Here is a 15,893-nt window from a genome sequence, read left to right as displayed (position 1 = left end):
AAAACTTCTCTGAAAACTATGTTGACTGCTATAATTTATTCTATTTTTTTAAATCTCCAAAGCATTTATCACAAAACAGGTTTCTTCTTGACTTCCCACCCCTCCTTTCCTGATGTTTGTTTTTTAACTCCTTTTTATAAGCTGTTTCGATAATGCACGGCTTATATTTCAAATCTTGCCAGCAACTTCATGTATGGGTGACAATTTAATAGATGAAGCCATCCGTGGTCTCATTTCCTCCTTAAACACTTCATCATTGTGCCCTCGTAATTTAAAAGTCAATTTTGCCATTTTTCCAACTGCTATAATTTCCCTCCCAACTGTCAGAAGCTTGCTTACTCTCCTCCTTTCTGTGCTTAACTCGTAACTGCACCTTTAGCCTAATAATAGCATTGTTTTGGTTCTCTGTTTCGTAAGCACAGTGCTCTACCACTTGCCAAGGTTGGGGCATTTTGCTGTAGCAGTGGAATTTTTTTGCACAGAGATATAGTTGAGTTGGACGGCATGCTGAGATCCATTTCAGCTCTAGCATTCTACGCCTGTCTGAGCGGAATTGAAAATTCCGGATTAAGAAAATGTTTCTTAATCAATACATCAAGAAGACTACACTCGGGAAGGCCTGACCTGGAGGGCTTTTTAAATTCCATGGCTCAGCTATTCCAGGAGCCCTTGGCTTGGTGGCTCCTTCGGTGAGCCCTAGGCCCTGGCAGCTACCCAAATTTGTTTAGAAGAAATGATGGCTGTATTGGCGGCACGTTTGGATTTTTAAATACATTGGACTGGATCCAGAAGTGCCTTTCAGTGTACAAAAGCCATCTTCCTCTTGTTGAAGTGGGGCCTCTCTTTATACCCTTGTCTCCAGGACATCGGGAAAGAAAAGTGGAAAATAATAATAATAAATGCTTTTCCTTTGGTGTAAAACTCTTCCATAATTGGAAGTATGAGGCCCAGTTATCAAGATTGCATGCCACACGCTGCACTACTTCTGGGCTCTTGTGCAGATGTTTTAAGGTAGAGCTGGCTAAAAACTCTGGCCCTCCAGATGTTGGTGAATTCCCAACTCAAGCTACCTTGAGTCCTGCTAGGGGAAACAGCGAGGTATAGATAAATCTACAACAGGCATCCCCAAACTGCAGCCCTCCAGATGTTTTGGCCTACAACTCCCATGATCCCTAGCTAACAGGACCAGTGGTCAGGGATGATGGGAATTGTAGTCCAAAACATCTGGAGAGCCGAAGTTTGTGGATGCCTGATCTACAATAATATATAATAATCTGCCAGCATGGTCAATGGCAAGGAATAGTGGGAGTTGTAATTCAAGACCATCTGCTCCTGGTCTAAGGAACAGTGCTAGTGGACTGCTTTTGCTTCCACTCAGATGTTTGGATCCAAACCAATGTGTCCTCCTAGGTGCAATGTTTATTTCAGAAAAACAACCCAAACCCTTTGATGCCGGTTGTCATTGTCCCATGTGCTGAGCATCTTGCGCACTCTCTTCCCCACCATCCCTTGCAGGAGTCGGAACTGCAGCGTCTGGACCGAGCGCAAGAGCAGGAGCTGCGCTACTCCAAGACTAAGGCCGAGCTGGACGTGGCTCGTGCGGAGGCTCTGGCTGCTGTTGAAGTGAAGAAATTTGAGGCGGTAATAAGTGCGCTGGGGGCCAGCACTATCCGTGACATTGCTGTGGCCGGCCCAGAGATGCAGGTGAGAAGCGAGGAGAGGAGAGAGGGTTCTGGAGCAATAGGGAGGGGTTCTTTAGAAGCTTGTCACTTTTTTATCGGGGATGGAGCCATAACTCAGTGGCAAAGCTTGTGCTTGGTCCCAGTTCAATCCCTGCTGGCGGCTTCCGTTAGGAAGGATCTGGCAACAGGTGATGGCCCTGCCAGGTGGAGTAGAAGATAACCGAGCTTTTTCTAAAGCAAGTAACTTGACCTGGCCTAAGGACTTGAGGGAATGTGGGAGGCAAAACAGAACTAGAGTGTTAGCAACAGGGAATCCTAAGAGATTGCTATGTTTTGGGCAAGAGGATTGATGAATTATCTCGCTTCTTGGGCAAGGTCATTGAGCGGGTGGTCGCAGACCAGATCCAGGCATTCTTGGAGGGAAATGATTTTCTAGAGCCATTTCAGTCGGGGTTCAGGTCTGGTTTTAGCACAGAAGCTGCTTTGGTTGCCCTGTATGATGACCTCTGTTGGGAGAGAGACAGGGGGAATGTGTCCCTGTTAATTCCCCTCAACGTCTCAGTGGCTCTCAATACCATCGGCCATGGTATCCTTCTGGAGTTAGGGGTGGGTAGCACTGAGGGCCAGCAGCTGAAGCTGCACCCCTATCTGCATAGGGGTAGCCTATGTTCGGTTGTCTGTGCTCTGGTAAACTCTAGATTACTGCAAGACATTATATGTGGGGCTGCCTCTGAAGATGGTTTGGGAATTTCAGCCAGTGCAGAATTTGGCAGCCAGGTTGCTCACTTGGGCAAATTACACTGATCATGCCCTGATTGCACTGGCTGCCAATTAGTTTCCAGGCCTAATTCAAAGTGCTGGTTTTGACCTTTAAAGCTTTAAATGGTTCAGGACTACCTCTCCCCATATGCCCCAACCTGGACCCTGCAATCATCCTCTGAGGCCCTTCTTCACGTGACTCCTCCATGAGATCTCTGGAGGGTGGCAGCACAAGAACGGGCCTTTTCTGTGGTGGCTCCCCATTTGTGGAATGCCCTCTCCAGAGAAGCTCGCCTGGTGCCTTCATTACATATCTTTAGGCACCAGGTGAAGATGTTTCTCTTTAACTAGGCCTTTGGCTGATTGATGTTCTAAAACGTGTTAGTGGGAGGGGGGGTTATTGGTTTTTGTTATGTTTATTTTATGTTCTCATTTTATAATTTTAGGTTGTGGACTGCCTTGTGATCTTTGGATGAAGGGTGATATAAAGATTTAATTATATTATTATTAATAAAATTATCTTCCATGCAGGCAAAACTACTCCAGGGCCTGGGCATTCAATCCACACTCATCACAGATGGTTCTTCTCCTATCAACCTTTTTACAGCTGCAGGAGGATTGTTGGGGATTTTGCCCAAGCCTTCTACGACCTGATAGATGCTGGAGATGGATGCTTTCCTTCTGGATGAGAGCTTTAAGTACCTTTGCAAACATAGAATGTAATAATTTTCCCAGGCCATCGGAGCCTCCTTTGAATGTGCCTTTTTTTTTTTTTTTTGGTAGAAGTGTACAATAAACGCTGAAGCAATCCATGTAATCTCCTTACTCATTTTCATTTAAAGTGTGGAGTTGTCTTCTTGTGGGAACATTGATCCTGGGTTTGTTGGGGGGGGTGGGTGGGAAGAATCTTGGCTTTTAAGTGAAGGCTGGAAAGGAGGGAGTGTTGGTCAGAGATGGGAGGCACATCCATTGTGAGGTCATAGAAAGTAGGTGTGGCCAGGAGAGCAGCTATGCTGAGCAGAGGGCAATTTCTGCTACTCCAGCTCCTGTACACTTTTACAAATCTCTCCGAGCTGATCCTGAGTAGTCCTCGGCTTGTGACAGGTGAGCACAGCTCTTCCTCCACTAGGCATCCTTCCACCCCACCCATCCCTGGCAGCAGTGAGTGCTGCAGAAGTGACCATGGCTCAGTGCTATTCCTTTCAGGCAGAAGATCTCAGGTTCAATCTCTGCAGCTCCCATGAAAAGGGTCTGGAGTAGGAGATGTTGGGGAAGACCTTCCACCTGAGATGCTGGAGAGATGCTGTCAGTTGGGGTAGACAATACTGATCTAGGTTTAAGGCTGCTTCCTAGACCTTGCCTTATGAACCCTGGGATGTTTCATCTGGCCGTGTGAAGGGTCTCTCCACAGTATAATTTCGACCCTGGGCATTTCCACGCTACTCATTTTAAACTGCTTTAATGGGAAGCCATAACAGGGAGTCCTTGGATTCAACAATCTTGCATTATTTTTATATGGCTAGGGATGGTTCCAGCCCTGAACCAACCAAGTTTGAAACTACATGTTACACTTGTTGAAGTGATATAGTTACTGCAAAAATTCCCTATTACCGTGTTTCCCCTTTTTTAATACGTAGTCAGAAAGTAAGCCATGGCAGGGTTTTTAACCATTTGAGAGCTATAAGACATACCCCGAAAATAAGCCATACTTCCGCACCAGCTAGCAGGACCCAGCATGCCGGCCGCGACAGGAGGAGGAAGCCTGCCGGGTCGGGTCAGTGCCCGGAAGCGGCGGTGGCTGCTTTAGTGCCAATAAAGCGTGCAGCAGTGCCGCACGGAGCACCAGCCAGCAGGACCCAGCTCCTGCAATGCCGGCCGCGGCAGGAGGAGGAAGCCTGTGGGGTCGGGTGGGTGCCCAGAAGCGGTGGCGGCTGCAGCGCTGACAAAGCGTGAAGCAGCGCCGCACGAAGCACCAAGGGCACGAGCGGCAGGAGGAAAGAGAGAGAGGCTCGTTACTTGCGGCACTTTAAGAGAAGCAGCCAGAACCGATCTCCATATTCCGAGCCTCCCTTTTGCGCGTGCGGGCATGTTAAAGCCCCGATCACTTCACTCCCCACTTCTTCCTCGCCATCCCTCCCTTTCACGCATTGCCTTGACCCCGCAGCCCCCCTCCCTGGCCATCTTCCCCTAAGTGCAGCGCTGCTTCGTGAGCGCTGCAGCCGCACGCTCTCTGTGTGTGCTGCAGCCGCACGCTCTCTGTGTGTGCGCGTGTCTCTTTCTTTCTCTCCCTGTGCGTCCGTCTCTGTGTGTGTGTGTGTGTGTGTGTGTGTGCGCGCGCGCGTCTCTCTCTCTCCCCCCCCGTGCGTCTCTGTGTGTGTGTGTTTGTGCGCGTCTCTTTCTTTCTCTCCCCGTGCATCCGTCTCTCTCTGTGTGTGTGTTTGTGCGCGTCTCTTTCTTTCTCTCCCCCGTGCGTCCGTCTCTCTCTGTGTGTGTGTTTGTGCGCGTCTCTTTCTTTCTCTCCCCGTGCATCCGTCTCTCTCTGTGTGTGTGTTTGTGCGCGTCTCTTTCTTTCTCTCCCCGTGCATCCGTCTCTCTCTGTGTGTGTGTTTGTGCGCGTCTCTTTCTTTCTCTCCCCCGTGCGTCCGTCTCTCTCTGTGTGTGTGTGCGCGCGTCTCTTTCTCTCTCTCCCCCGTGCGTCTCTGTGTGTGTGTGTGTGTGTGCGCGCGTCTCTTTCTTTCTCTCCCTGTGCGTGTCTCTCTCTCAGTGTGTGTGTGTGTGTGTGTGTGTGTGTGTGTGTGTGTTTGCGCGCGCGCGCGTCTCCCCCCCCCACAGAGAAAAGGTTCCGCTTCGGCTCGTCATTCAGCCGCGCGCGCGCGCCAGGGGCATGGGCCCAAGCCTCGTCCCCCTCGCGCTTCCCTCACAAGCATCTCAGAGCGGGACGGGTCACGGCCTCCCTCCTCATTCCTCGGCCGGCGTGAGAGAGCCCGGGGAGCAGAAGGATCCCAGGTTTAACCCCCAGGTACCCCCAAGTTTGAAATTCTGGAGAGCTGCTGCCAGCCTGGTTGACAGCAAAACCTGGATAGCACAGTAGGCTAGAGTGTGGTGTTTATAATGTGCGCGGAAGAGAGCACCGAGTGTCCTGAGCCAGTGGGACCCAGTTGTACCAGCACTTAAAAAAAAAGACACCCCCTGAAAATAAGCCACCGTGTGTTTTTTTGAGGAAAAAAAGTTATAAGACGGTGTCTTAAAAAAGGGGAAACACGGTACCACAGTAGCTTCCAAAAAGGTTCTCGGTGGAGATTATCGTCGCAATAAGGTTCTGGTGATGTTGGATTGCTGAGGCTTCTTTCCTTCTCCACGTTCATCTTGCAGCACAGATTGTAGCAGGAAACATTTGCTCCTTTTTAACTTCCTCTCTTGCCCAAGCAAAGCAAAGGGCTGTGTGGGGCAACTGTTCATGAGGCCAAAGGAGTTCGTGGTGAGTTGTGTGGGGCCTAAATCAGGGCTACGATAAAGCATTACCATTGTGTGGCTGGCTGGAAGAGAAATATTCATTGCTGCTTGCAATGCAAGGGCACAACTGTTCGTGGAACAGGAAATTAGTCACAAATGTTTCTTGGAAAACATATTTTTTGTGTGCTTGCATTTGTAATGAGGTAAATGGACTAAGCACAAGAATGCTAAAACGCCCACTGATGGGAGATGCTTTTGGGGCCCACAGCTCGTGTAGGAAACCCAGAGAATGCCACCAAGAGAGATTTGCCCCGACATCAGCATCTCTGGTTTGATTATCCTGACTCGGATGAGAAGAAGATCCTTGCCGTTTACAAGCTCATTGGAGAGCAGCCTGAGTTTATTCCCCCAAGTGAGTCCCCCTGCCACTCCTGTCTCTTGACCCTCTCTACTGTCTCAGCTCTCAAATACTCCCTCCCCAATAGCACCTGCAGGGGAGGGGGCTGAGCACAGCCTTTGCAGGCACCAAGTCCCAGCAGGTTCAATCCCTGGCATCCTCCAGGTAAGAGCTGGGAAAGACCCAGAGCGCCACTGATGGCCTGAGTTGACCATATTAGGCTAGGTGGACTAATGGCTTGATTCACCCTGCTCTATGCCTAACCTCTGCTGTCCTCCCTTTCCAGAATGATTCAGGGCTGCTTTGGGCTTCCTCCTCCTTGCCCCAGCTCTGCTCTAGCCTTACCCTATTTCCCTGTGACAAACCTTCCCTACCAACCTTCCTCTTCTCTGCCCCCTACAGGTTCATTCCCACACCAGCTGCGTTATATCCTAGTGGGATCCATTATACTCATCCTGCTGTTCTTCCTCTATCAGATCATATCGAAAGTGTACGTGTCATTTTGGCCGGTGTATGTTATACTGCAAGTATTCTCCCTGCCTCCTTATTGCCTTTGGGTGTCATTATTTACTCCCACCTCCACGGATGGAATGACACTCCCCTCCTCCTTCTTCTTCCACAATTTCATTCAGGATCTTCAAGAAGTCAAATGCAGGATAAACATCCAGGTGAGCAGCAGACACGGCTCTAGCCAGCCAGCCAGCCAGCCAACCACCCCTGTGTCTTTTCCTCTGTTCAATAAAAGGCGATTGAATGAGGGGTTCTTTTGTGATTGGTGTGATGTGCCAATGGAAAATCAAGGGGGGAGGGGGAGCTGGGATTGGCAGGTTTGGTTTATGGGGCACACGAGGGCTTAAACAGCAGACAGACCTAAGTTCAGGACTGCGAGCGGCCTGTGGAAGGCTTAGCAGGGAGAAGTAATAAAGACACACATTGGCCCTCTGCTGGCATTAGATAAAGGCTCCTTTAATACTTTTGCAGACCTCAGGTTATAAATACAGCCCGCCCACCCCCTATTTACAGCTGGATCCCTGCCCCATGGAATGGGCATTCCTAGGAGGGAAGAAGGAAGGGGTTGGTGTGCCGAACAGAGGAGGAGGTGGAGGCAAGAGGCTTGGTTATTGCTAGGTGGAGGGAGGGGTGGGTGCATGTTAGGAAGCACACCTCTTGGAACCTTCCCAGTGCAAGGGGATACATTTTATACAGCATTTTGGGGTTTTCTGGGCAGGTGGCATCACAGTAATACTGAAGGATCACTTGCAATTTAGCAGCATCCAAAAATTCCAGGGTGTTTCCCTATCAGCTACCCTACAACAATTCCTAATTCTGCTGATAGAACCCCTAACAATACAGTGTGAGGAAATCCAGACTATTTCCCTGCCCCTTTTAATAATAGCTGTGATACTGTGACTCTATGGATAATAGTACAGAAAAGCTCCCGTTGTCTCTCTTCCCTACCTCCCCACCCCCATCACTAGCATCTCTCTCTGTTCCCAAGAAACAGCACCACCCCACCCAAAGGAGTTGTCTCCTTGCCTAGTATGGGCTCAGGAAGTCCTGGGGTGCTCACAGCATTGTGTGGAAATAAATAGCACACATATTATTATTTGGGGGGGGGGTGACTTGCGAGAGCCCAACACACTAGAGATGCCTTATTCTTATCTTGCAGCCTCAAAGAAACTTCGTCCATGTACCCTGTTCTCAGCACTCCTATATAACCACTGGCCTGAAAGTCCCTCTGTAAAAGAAACATCATCATTCATATATATATATATATATATATATATATATATATATATATATCCCTTTGGTTTAGGACTCTACCCCCATCCCCGCCCCCGAAGAGTTTCAAAATACTGAGTGTTGCAATATTAGAGGGCTGCCTTTAGCAAAGGAACCCCACCCTGCACCAAAGGACTATTGTCTTTGTCTGCGTCCCTTCCGAATACTTCACTGGAACCCCCCGCCCCCCGCAATGCCTTTCCAGGCCTCCCCAAATCCCCTTTGGCCTAGGAGCCCACTCCCCCACTCCCTCCCATACCCCAATAAATAAATAAGTTAGAGGAAATGTGGTCTGTCCGTCTGTGGCTGAGGAGGGAGAGGTATCATCAGTCCAGCGCCTGCGTCTCTGGTCTGTGCCCATTTCGCAGCACCTGATCCTTGGCAGCGCCCTGGGAGCGGTACACGCGGAAAGCGCCGCGGCAGATGAGGCCAAACCAGTAAACCTGGGGCGCCATGAGGATGGCCGATCCCAAGTTGTACTCGACGGGGATGGAGAAGGGCACGCGATAAAGGGGCAGGCCGGCATAGTGCCCGTATACCCAGTACATGTAAGGAAAGAGCAGGATCCGGCAGCAGAAGAATGTGATCAGCATGATTACTCCATTCACCTTATGAAGAAGGGTGTGTTGCTGCTTGTACTGTGGCAGGAAAGAAGAGGAGGGGTTGAGAGGACAGTTAGGCCACCACCAGCTCCCTCCAGGAAGCCAAAGAACCTGCTCTGCCCCGCTGGGTTCTCGTTCCTCTCCCCAGAAAACCCACAGGATTGGGTCATACTTACCAGGATGAGGACTTTGCCGAGGCAGACGAAAGGGGTGCTAAGCTCAGCCATCAACATACAACCCAGGAAGAAATCGCCCTTGCCCTGGCGCCAGAGCTGAAGTGGGGGAAAGCGAGAAGGGTGACTTTTTGGGGTGGGCGTTAGCAGCCTCTAAAGCGCACAGCCCCTCTCTGCCCCACTTCTGCTCCATACATCAGCATCCCATCCCATCCCTTCCTCGCCTCCTCCTCCTCCTATGTACAGAGGTTCCCACGCCAGGCCACACTCACCACAGACATGGGGAAGCAAACCAGCACCATGAAGAGATGGTGGACCACCATGAGCAACTCCTTGTTCAAGTAGGCGCGGACGACGGTGCGCAGCGTCCGGGTGCCGGCCGACTCGTGCCCTTTGACCCGGTACTTGTGCCAGTGGCACAAGAACATGGCGTAGATGTCGTAGATGAAGTAGGGGATGGCAAACTGGGTGTAGCTGGAGGTCAGCCAGTGCCTGCAGAAGGAGGAGAAAGAATGCTAGGGCAGGGGAAGGTTGTGAGCAAGACACAGTCCTGGCAGTGACTCAGCAGGGAATTCCAGCCGGGGGGGGGGGAGAGAGAGAGAGAGCAAGAGGAGGTGCCCCGCCCCCTTAGAACAGGCTCACAGCCATGATCAATGAGTATTGATGACCTGCTGGTGCGCTCTGCTCACACAAGGTCAATGAGAACAAAGCTTTGCCCATAGCCCCCAAGTTCTTCCATTCCTGCTCGCTGGGCTCTCTGTGGTTTGACAGCTCCCTGTTGTTTCTCCAAGCCACGCTGACCACAGCCATATCCAAGCTACGGGCTGCCATTCCCACCTCACCTTGTCCTGGCATTGCCTTTCAATCCTGACCGCAGCCCCACTGCCACCCCCAGGCAGGGCACCCTCAATCCCCTTAGATCCAGGATATTTTGTCTGACTACCGGCAGCGAACCATGCTTCCGACCTTGTGCTTATTTAGAAGTCCACAAGTTCTATAAAAGGTAATAGGATTAATGTAAATAAGTCCAGGACATCAGCCTTAATCCTATTCCATTTCAGGTGATAAGAGGGGAATTCAGGGACTGAAAAAGGTGCTTCTAGCCCTGATCCTTTTCCCCCTTCAGGCTGAGAGGAAGGCAAATGGAGTGCTGTTTCTTTAAGTCTGGGCTGTGACTTTCTTACTGCCACCTCCCCAGCTGACTTCTCGTCACTCTCCTCCCTCACCACTGCAGCCTGCCTGGGCATTTCTGCTGATGGCTCCATGCAAGGTGATTAGGCCAAATGCCAGAAAAGCAGCAAGGATGCTGCAGTGCTATGCGGGATGCAGGGCCCAAGAGATGCTGTGGGGTGCTCAGCTTGGAGACCAAAATGGGGCAGGTGGCATCCAAGCAGAATTCAGATGGGGTGGAGATGGGGGCGCTGCTAGAAGGTTTCTGTGTTACAGGACTGCAAAGATGATATCAGGAGCCTGGCATTGGGGTCAGTTAAGGGAACGCTTTGAAAGAGTTGAAATCCTGCCTGCCCTCAGCCACATTGCTTCCCAACAGGAGATTCCCAGTGCAAAGGGCACAGTGAGAGCATTGTAATGGATACAAGTACAGAAATCTGGAAACTCTTCTCTTTGCCCTAAGAGAATCCTCAACTCCTGCCTCTAATTGCCTTGCTCTAACCAGCTGGAGTTTACTCTCCAAGAATCCAGATATCCAGCCTCCGTATGATGTAACCTGCTAGAGCCCACTCCCCCCCTTTAGGGAGCCCAGGAATTCGTCATCACTGGTTGCCCAATAAAGCCAATTATGAGTCCAAAGAACGCAAATCAGCGGTAGAAACAGCTGTTGCTTTGGTCTAATCCCCTGCCCTGCTCTATCCTAGGGGAGAATTAGCACACGTGCCCCCCATTCTAGCCTGTCCTGGGGAAGGGACTAATCTCAGCTAAATTCATTAGCGTGAAATGAAACAATCCTGATGGCAAAGCAAAAAGGGACGGCGAATTGGAAAAGGCCCAGACACATACACACCCCACACCTCTATCCCGTCCCCCTTCCAGGAGCTCTCTGGGTTCCTGCTGTGTTTATGCTCCTGCTTGCCCTGCAGAGCTGCCCTCTTGCCAAATTGTTCTCTGCAGAGACCGAGGTCTGGCAGCTGTCCTAGAATCCAGTGAGACTAGCAGCTCTCTCTCCAGCACACGCTCTGGGAATCCTCAACTCAGATGCCCCATGAACTGCTTGGGACCTTGGGAACAGTTGTGCAAGAGGGAGCTGCCCATGGTGCTGAATTTAGAAGCTCAAGGAATGAGGTATTTCTGCAGCACCACGGACAGCGCTCTGTGCCACACAGGCCAATCTGCCTCTGTTATTGCCATCGCTTTTGCCCTGTTCTCTCCAGCACCCCCTGTTGGATTTGTAGCAAGTGGGAGCAGCTTCCAAAAGCAAAGTTCCCGACTTTACTCTCCAGCTACCTCCCAAATACCTTCTTATGGGGCAGAAACAGCAGGGCACTGCCCTCTTCCCACAAGCCATTGCTTCCACCAATGCTGTTCCCCATAGCACCTCCTGCTGGTAAGATTATTTCATTTCCTGTGCTGTGCCTTCCAGTTCCCTGTACTGACTCCTTCCCAGGTCTACTCCTTGCTGCACATCTGCCTGTAACATGTCACTGTCATCCTGTTCTAAATTTGGTGCCCATCCCGGTGAGGGTGTCGGGTTTCTCACTAGCATGACCTTGCCAACACTCTGCTGGGCCGTGTTCAGAAAGTGAGGTTGGGAAAGGTGTGGGAGACACAGGGAGAGTGAGTTACCGCACTGCAGTGCTGGGCTGGCATGCACACAGCAAATGCTGACTTACTGGTCGTCGATAATGTGCTTGCAGGAAGAGGAGACGATGTAGCCGACCGTGGAAGCCATGATGGCCTGCACTGAGGAGACAAACCTGTTGTAGGGAAGAAGGGGGAAACAAAAACAAAGTTTACTGCCATTGCCTCTCTCTTCTCTTGGACTTAATAGTCTGCTCACCATTCCAGTTCTGACCCCTGGAATCCAGACCAGCAGACCTCAGTGCAATGAAATGCCCCTTGGAGCTGATCTGGGCCTCCTCCACCTTCAACCCTGGCAAGCACCTTCAAATCCATGCTCTTCGCCATCCCAGAACAGCTGCTATCTTAAGGTCATCTTAGGGGATCAGCAACAATTGCTAAGAGCCTCATTTGCTCTGTGACCCTGACACACAGCCTTGTCATGTGATCACCAAAGACTGCCAACCCTGGAGCAGCTTTTGAGCTCCTAGATATATGCATTAAGCAATGAGAGCAACCAGACATTCTGCCCCAGAGTGTCCCCCTCGAAACGCTGAGCAGACAAAGTGTATTGACACTGCTGGGAAGCCCAGCAAACAGCCTCATCTCCTGAAACACACCCTCTTAACAGCAGATCCCCGGGAATCTCATCCCTCACAAGTCACAGACCTTGCCAAAGCCTAACCCTAACCGTGGGTTCACCAATCTCCTCAATGCTGGGCTCCAAACATCTTGCTGAGAGGAACCCTGGGTTTATATGGGCTACTGCTTCTATTGGCTGTCATCGTGGGATAGTGACACCTCATCACCCAAGTTCAGCTTTAGCTCAGCTCTTGATTCCCAATTAATACGCCCCAATCTCTCCCTGAGAAACCCAGAGGTCTGGGCTCATGGTCCCAGGCACTCCACCTTTCCCAGAGAATCCAGCAGATCTGTCCCTTTGCTTCCTTGCAGATATGCCCATGGATCCACTAGGGAAAGCCACTTTGCAACTTGCTGCACCCCATTCCAATCCCAACGAACCCAGAAAACCTGGCTCCCAACCCCGCCTCATTCTAGGACCTATTTAAAAAAAAGAACCTCATTAGAAAAACCTAGTTCATAGCCCATCCTCTCGATGCCATTGTACCACTCCCCTTTCAAAGGAGCCTGCCCCTTTCCCTGAAGCCCTGGACCCACTGCTTCCACCCTCATCCTTCAAGAAAATATGGGAGGGAAGAGTCCTAGCCCCTCACACCTGAGGCCTGCTGGATGCCCACCCTCGGATGCGGCCCACCCTCCGCTGCTGGACCCTGGCTGCATCCTCCCTCCCCTGGCTCCCTGGTTACCTGGCGGAGACGATGACCGCGTCGGCCTCCTCCCATCGCAGCCATGGCAGCCACTTAAGGCCGTTCTTGGACAACAAGAAGAGGCCGGGGAAGACAATGCCCCCTGCTACCAAGGCGTGAAACATCTCGCTCAGGCTGCAGGGTTGAGGGGGGAGGAGAAGGAGGAGGAAGAGGAGGAGGAGGGGGGGCCACACAGATGGGGAGGGTCAGCGGGGCTAGGATCCCTCCAGGCGCTCCCCTCGATGAAGACTCATGGTAACCAAGGGGGCGAGGGGGGGATGGAGAGGGAAGGGGGGGATGGCGGTGGTGTGCGGGTTGGTCCCAAGCAGAGCTGCTGTGACAGACAGAGAGACAGAGCCAGGGGAGGGAGGGGGAGCAGGGAGCAGCTGTCAGCACAGTGCGGGAGGGAACTTAAAGAGACAGTGGCCTGTGGTGTGTGGAGGGACTGGCGGAGGAGAGGAGCGGGCAAAAGGAGGATGCGAGGATCAGTGCAGCCAGGAGCTCCTGGGGACTGGAGACATGGGCTGAGCTGCCGGAGGAGGAAAGGGAGGAAGCGGGTGCTGATAGGAGGGAGGCAGGGAGAGGATGCGGGTTGGGGCTGCTGGACTCTATGGGTGGATCAGAAGCGGGGAGAGGTTTGGGATGGTGACTCAGAGCGGGAGGCTTGGGACAGGGAAGAGTGGCGGAAGGAGGGAGAGGAATCTGCCCATTCATCTCCTTAAAACCCTCACCACAGCAGGGAGTCCCCTGGGTTTAGCCTCTGCCTCTTTTAAACTGGGAGAAGCTGGCTAAGAAGATTGGGGGGTGGGAGGAGGAGGCATCCCCCCATTTGCGGCTAATCAGGCAGCAGAATTAACCCCCTGAGTGCCAGATCATCCCTTTCCCTATCTCTCCCTCCCTCCCTCCCTTAGCAGGAAGTCCGTGCTCACAGGATGATTTAGGCTAATCCTATAATCCCAGCCTGGTTTGTGAGGAAGGATCAGGTCTCTGATGTGGGAAGTGGGAGGGTGTGGGGGGGGGAGAGAGAGAGGTAAAATGAAGGGGTGGGTGGGGGCAATTAACCCTTTCCGCTCCCAAAGCATTAGGGACTAATCCTCCAATAAAGCTCCACCTGCTGAGCAGGTGACCCTGATGTGACCTTTGATAGGTGGGTGGAAAAGAGCCTGGCAAGTGCCTGTGGCGGTAACTAAAGCAATACTGACACCTTGTGCCGGACTATAGGAATTGCAGCAGGTGGGTTTCCCAAAGAACACAGGTGACCTGGTTTTATGAATTGCTTTAACCCATTTCTAAGGTGGGCCAAAGATATCATGTAGTCTGGAGGTGTGTGGGAGAAGATTACATGCTCACCTACAGGAGCTGACTGGACTGGCAGCTGAATCTTGCTTTGAACTTCAGCATAGGACTGCCTTTCCACTATATCTGAAGGCAAGGGCACACTGGGCTCCGTCCTTCCCATTTTCACCCCCCATCTGATGAATGGTAGGGCTATCTCTCTCTCTCTCTCTCTCACACACACACACACACAAACACACACACACCCCTCTTAAGAGAGTCTGGGTGTCCAGGTAGTCTCTCACCTGGCAGATACATAGACCGCATTGAGCTCCTCCATTTGCCCAAAGTGACGCAGAAACAGATACACTGTGTAGAAGAAGCTGGGATAGGTGGCCAAACCCAGCATAAAGAGATAGGGAAATTCTATCTGCAAAAACTGGGAGTGGGAGAGAATGTCAGAAATTAGATTGTTTTTATCAAGGCAGAATTGGCCTTTCACCTCTCCTAACTAACAGAAGATTCTCTTCCTCCAGAAAGTCAGCACATCACTTTGGTCAGCAAAGTACAACTATTCCACTGGTTACCGGTATTTTGGTCCCCACCCCGTTATGTACTGTATAAATTCTTGGAGGAAAGTATTTTAGTGGCTGGTAGCCATGACAGCTAAAGCATGGTGCAGCAAGGCAAGCTTAGGCTATGGACTCCATGGTCTCCAAGGGACCACCTTCTTCATTTGGAAATGTGCATTACAGTACAGTACTTCATTTGCCAACAATGCTGTGTTTAGGGGCCCTTCTACTCATTCTGCTGAGAGGGTCCCCCCAAAGTCCTACCCTGTTGGCATCAGTTGTAATGCGGATGTGGTTGCTCCATGGACAGAAGCAAGACACCTCTGCTAGCAGATGCCAAGGACAAAGGACAAGAGGGTCTCTCTGCTACACTCTGTTTGTGAGCTAGATACAGGGTGCTGGGCTTGACAGACCTTTGGCGCCATACAGGAAGGCAGTTCTCACTGTGCTCTCAGCCAGCCAGTTCATTGTGAGCAAAGTATACTTTCTGTTAAAATGAATGAAGATTTTCACACTGCAACCCTGTAAAGCAAGACTGGAGCATAGTAAGAACTGCCTTGCTGGATCGGACCAAAAGGTCCATCTATAACTCTTACATTCCGGAGCTTTCCAACTAATTGTGCCATTATTTCCTGGGCCGTCCTGTCCTTCCCCTCCCCCCCCCTCTCCACCATCTGCTGCTGGATAAAACTTAAATTTCCTTTGCTTCGGAACGAGGAGCCTCTTTCTTCAATGGTACAGAAATGAGGGATGAATTTGCACATATATGACCTCAACCAACTCACCTGTTCCCATGCCATCCTAGCAAAGACAGCAGTAGTGACAAATGACATCCTGACCATCCGCTGTCCTCCACATCTATGGAGGGTATTTCATGTTGGCGAGAGATCTTTCCCTAGGGGGCTAATGAAGATGTAATTGAAATATCATAGCGGAAAAGGATTCTACTTAAACCACCTATTATTTCTTGAATATATTATTGATTTAATTTGTATACCACCTTGCCAAGGTAAAGATATGTTTTCACATTCCCCCCCGAAAGTTAATAAAAATAGAAACTGGCGCAGCTCACTAGCA

General features: G+C 51.0%; 3 protein-coding genes across 9 annotated transcripts in view; 2 read left to right on the top strand and 1 right to left on the bottom strand.

The window, feature by feature from the left end:
* Positions 1-3,253, top strand: part of MVP (major vault protein) — a 28,488-nt gene extending 25,235 nt beyond the window's left edge. For all 6 annotated transcript variants that reach the window (XM_060281662.2, XM_035134812.3, XM_035134813.3 and 3 more), the window contains exons 17-18: positions 1,516-1,704; positions 2,973-3,253. In XM_060281662.2, coding sequence (XP_060137645.1) covers positions 1,516-1,704; positions 2,973-3,095 — 312 coding nt within the window. In that variant the 3' untranslated portion in view covers positions 3,096-3,253. The remainder of the gene's footprint in view (positions 1-1,515; positions 1,705-2,972) is intronic.
* Positions 3,254-3,308: 55 nt separating this feature from the next.
* Positions 3,309-6,951, top strand: FIMP1 (fertilization-influencing membrane protein 1). The gene is made up of 4 exons (XM_088654554.1): positions 3,309-3,602; positions 6,163-6,306; positions 6,694-6,781; positions 6,924-6,951. Exons 1-4 carry the CDS (start codon positions 3,452-3,454, stop codon positions 6,949-6,951), a joined length of 411 nt encoding a protein of 136 aa, XP_088510680.1. The 5' UTR covers positions 3,309-3,451.
* A 282-nt stretch (positions 6,952-7,233) lies between these two features.
* Positions 7,234-15,737, bottom strand: TLCD3B (TLC domain containing 3B). 2 transcript variants are annotated; one of them, XM_088654546.1, is made up of 6 exons: positions 15,602-15,737; positions 14,550-14,683; positions 11,695-11,778; positions 9,121-9,340; positions 8,852-8,947; positions 7,234-8,711 (listed from the first exon to the last, which is right to left on the bottom strand). In XM_088654546.1, exons 1-6 carry the CDS (start codon positions 15,656-15,658, stop codon positions 8,400-8,402), a joined length of 903 nt encoding a protein of 300 aa, XP_088510672.1. In that variant the 5' UTR covers positions 15,659-15,737; the 3' UTR covers positions 7,234-8,399. The 2 variants fall into 2 exon arrangements, with proteins under 2 accessions (XP_088510672.1, XP_034990625.1); XM_035134734.3 differs by lacking the exons at positions 14,550-14,683; positions 15,602-15,737 and adding an exon at positions 12,970-13,212.
* Between the last annotated feature and the right edge of the window lie 156 nt (positions 15,738-15,893).

This window comes from Zootoca vivipara, chromosome 12, assembly GCF_965207765.1.
Source record: "Zootoca vivipara chromosome 12, rZooViv2.hap1.1, whole genome shotgun sequence".
Lineage (NCBI taxonomy): Eukaryota > Metazoa > Chordata > Lepidosauria > Squamata > Lacertidae > Zootoca > Zootoca vivipara.
Note: the sequence above shows the minus strand (reverse complement) of the source record. Positions and strands in the feature narration are given on the sequence as shown.

Coding starts and splice junctions, on each gene's coding strand:
- FIMP1 (XM_088654554.1), top strand. CDS start 3,452: ATGCTGAGCAGAGGGCAATTTCTGCTACTCCAGCTCCTGTACACTTTT. Junction 3,603..6,162: donor CCCACCCATCCCTGGCAGCA/GTGAGTGCTGCA, acceptor TGGGGCCCACAG/CTCGTGTAGGAAACCCAGAG. Junction 6,307..6,693: donor GCCTGAGTTTATTCCCCCAA/GTGAGTCCCCCT, acceptor TGCCCCCTACAG/GTTCATTCCCACACCAGCTG.
- TLCD3B (XM_088654546.1), bottom strand. CDS start 15,658: ATGGTCAGGATGTCATTTGTCACTACTGCTGTCTTTGCTAGGATGGCA. Junction 9,341..11,694: donor AAGCACATTATCGACGACCA/GTAAGTCAGCAT, acceptor CTCCTTCTGCAG/GCACTGGCTGACCTCCAGCT. Junction 8,712..8,851: donor TCGGCAAAGTCCTCATCCTG/GTAAGTATGACC, acceptor TTCCTGCCACAG/TACAAGCAGCAACACACCCT.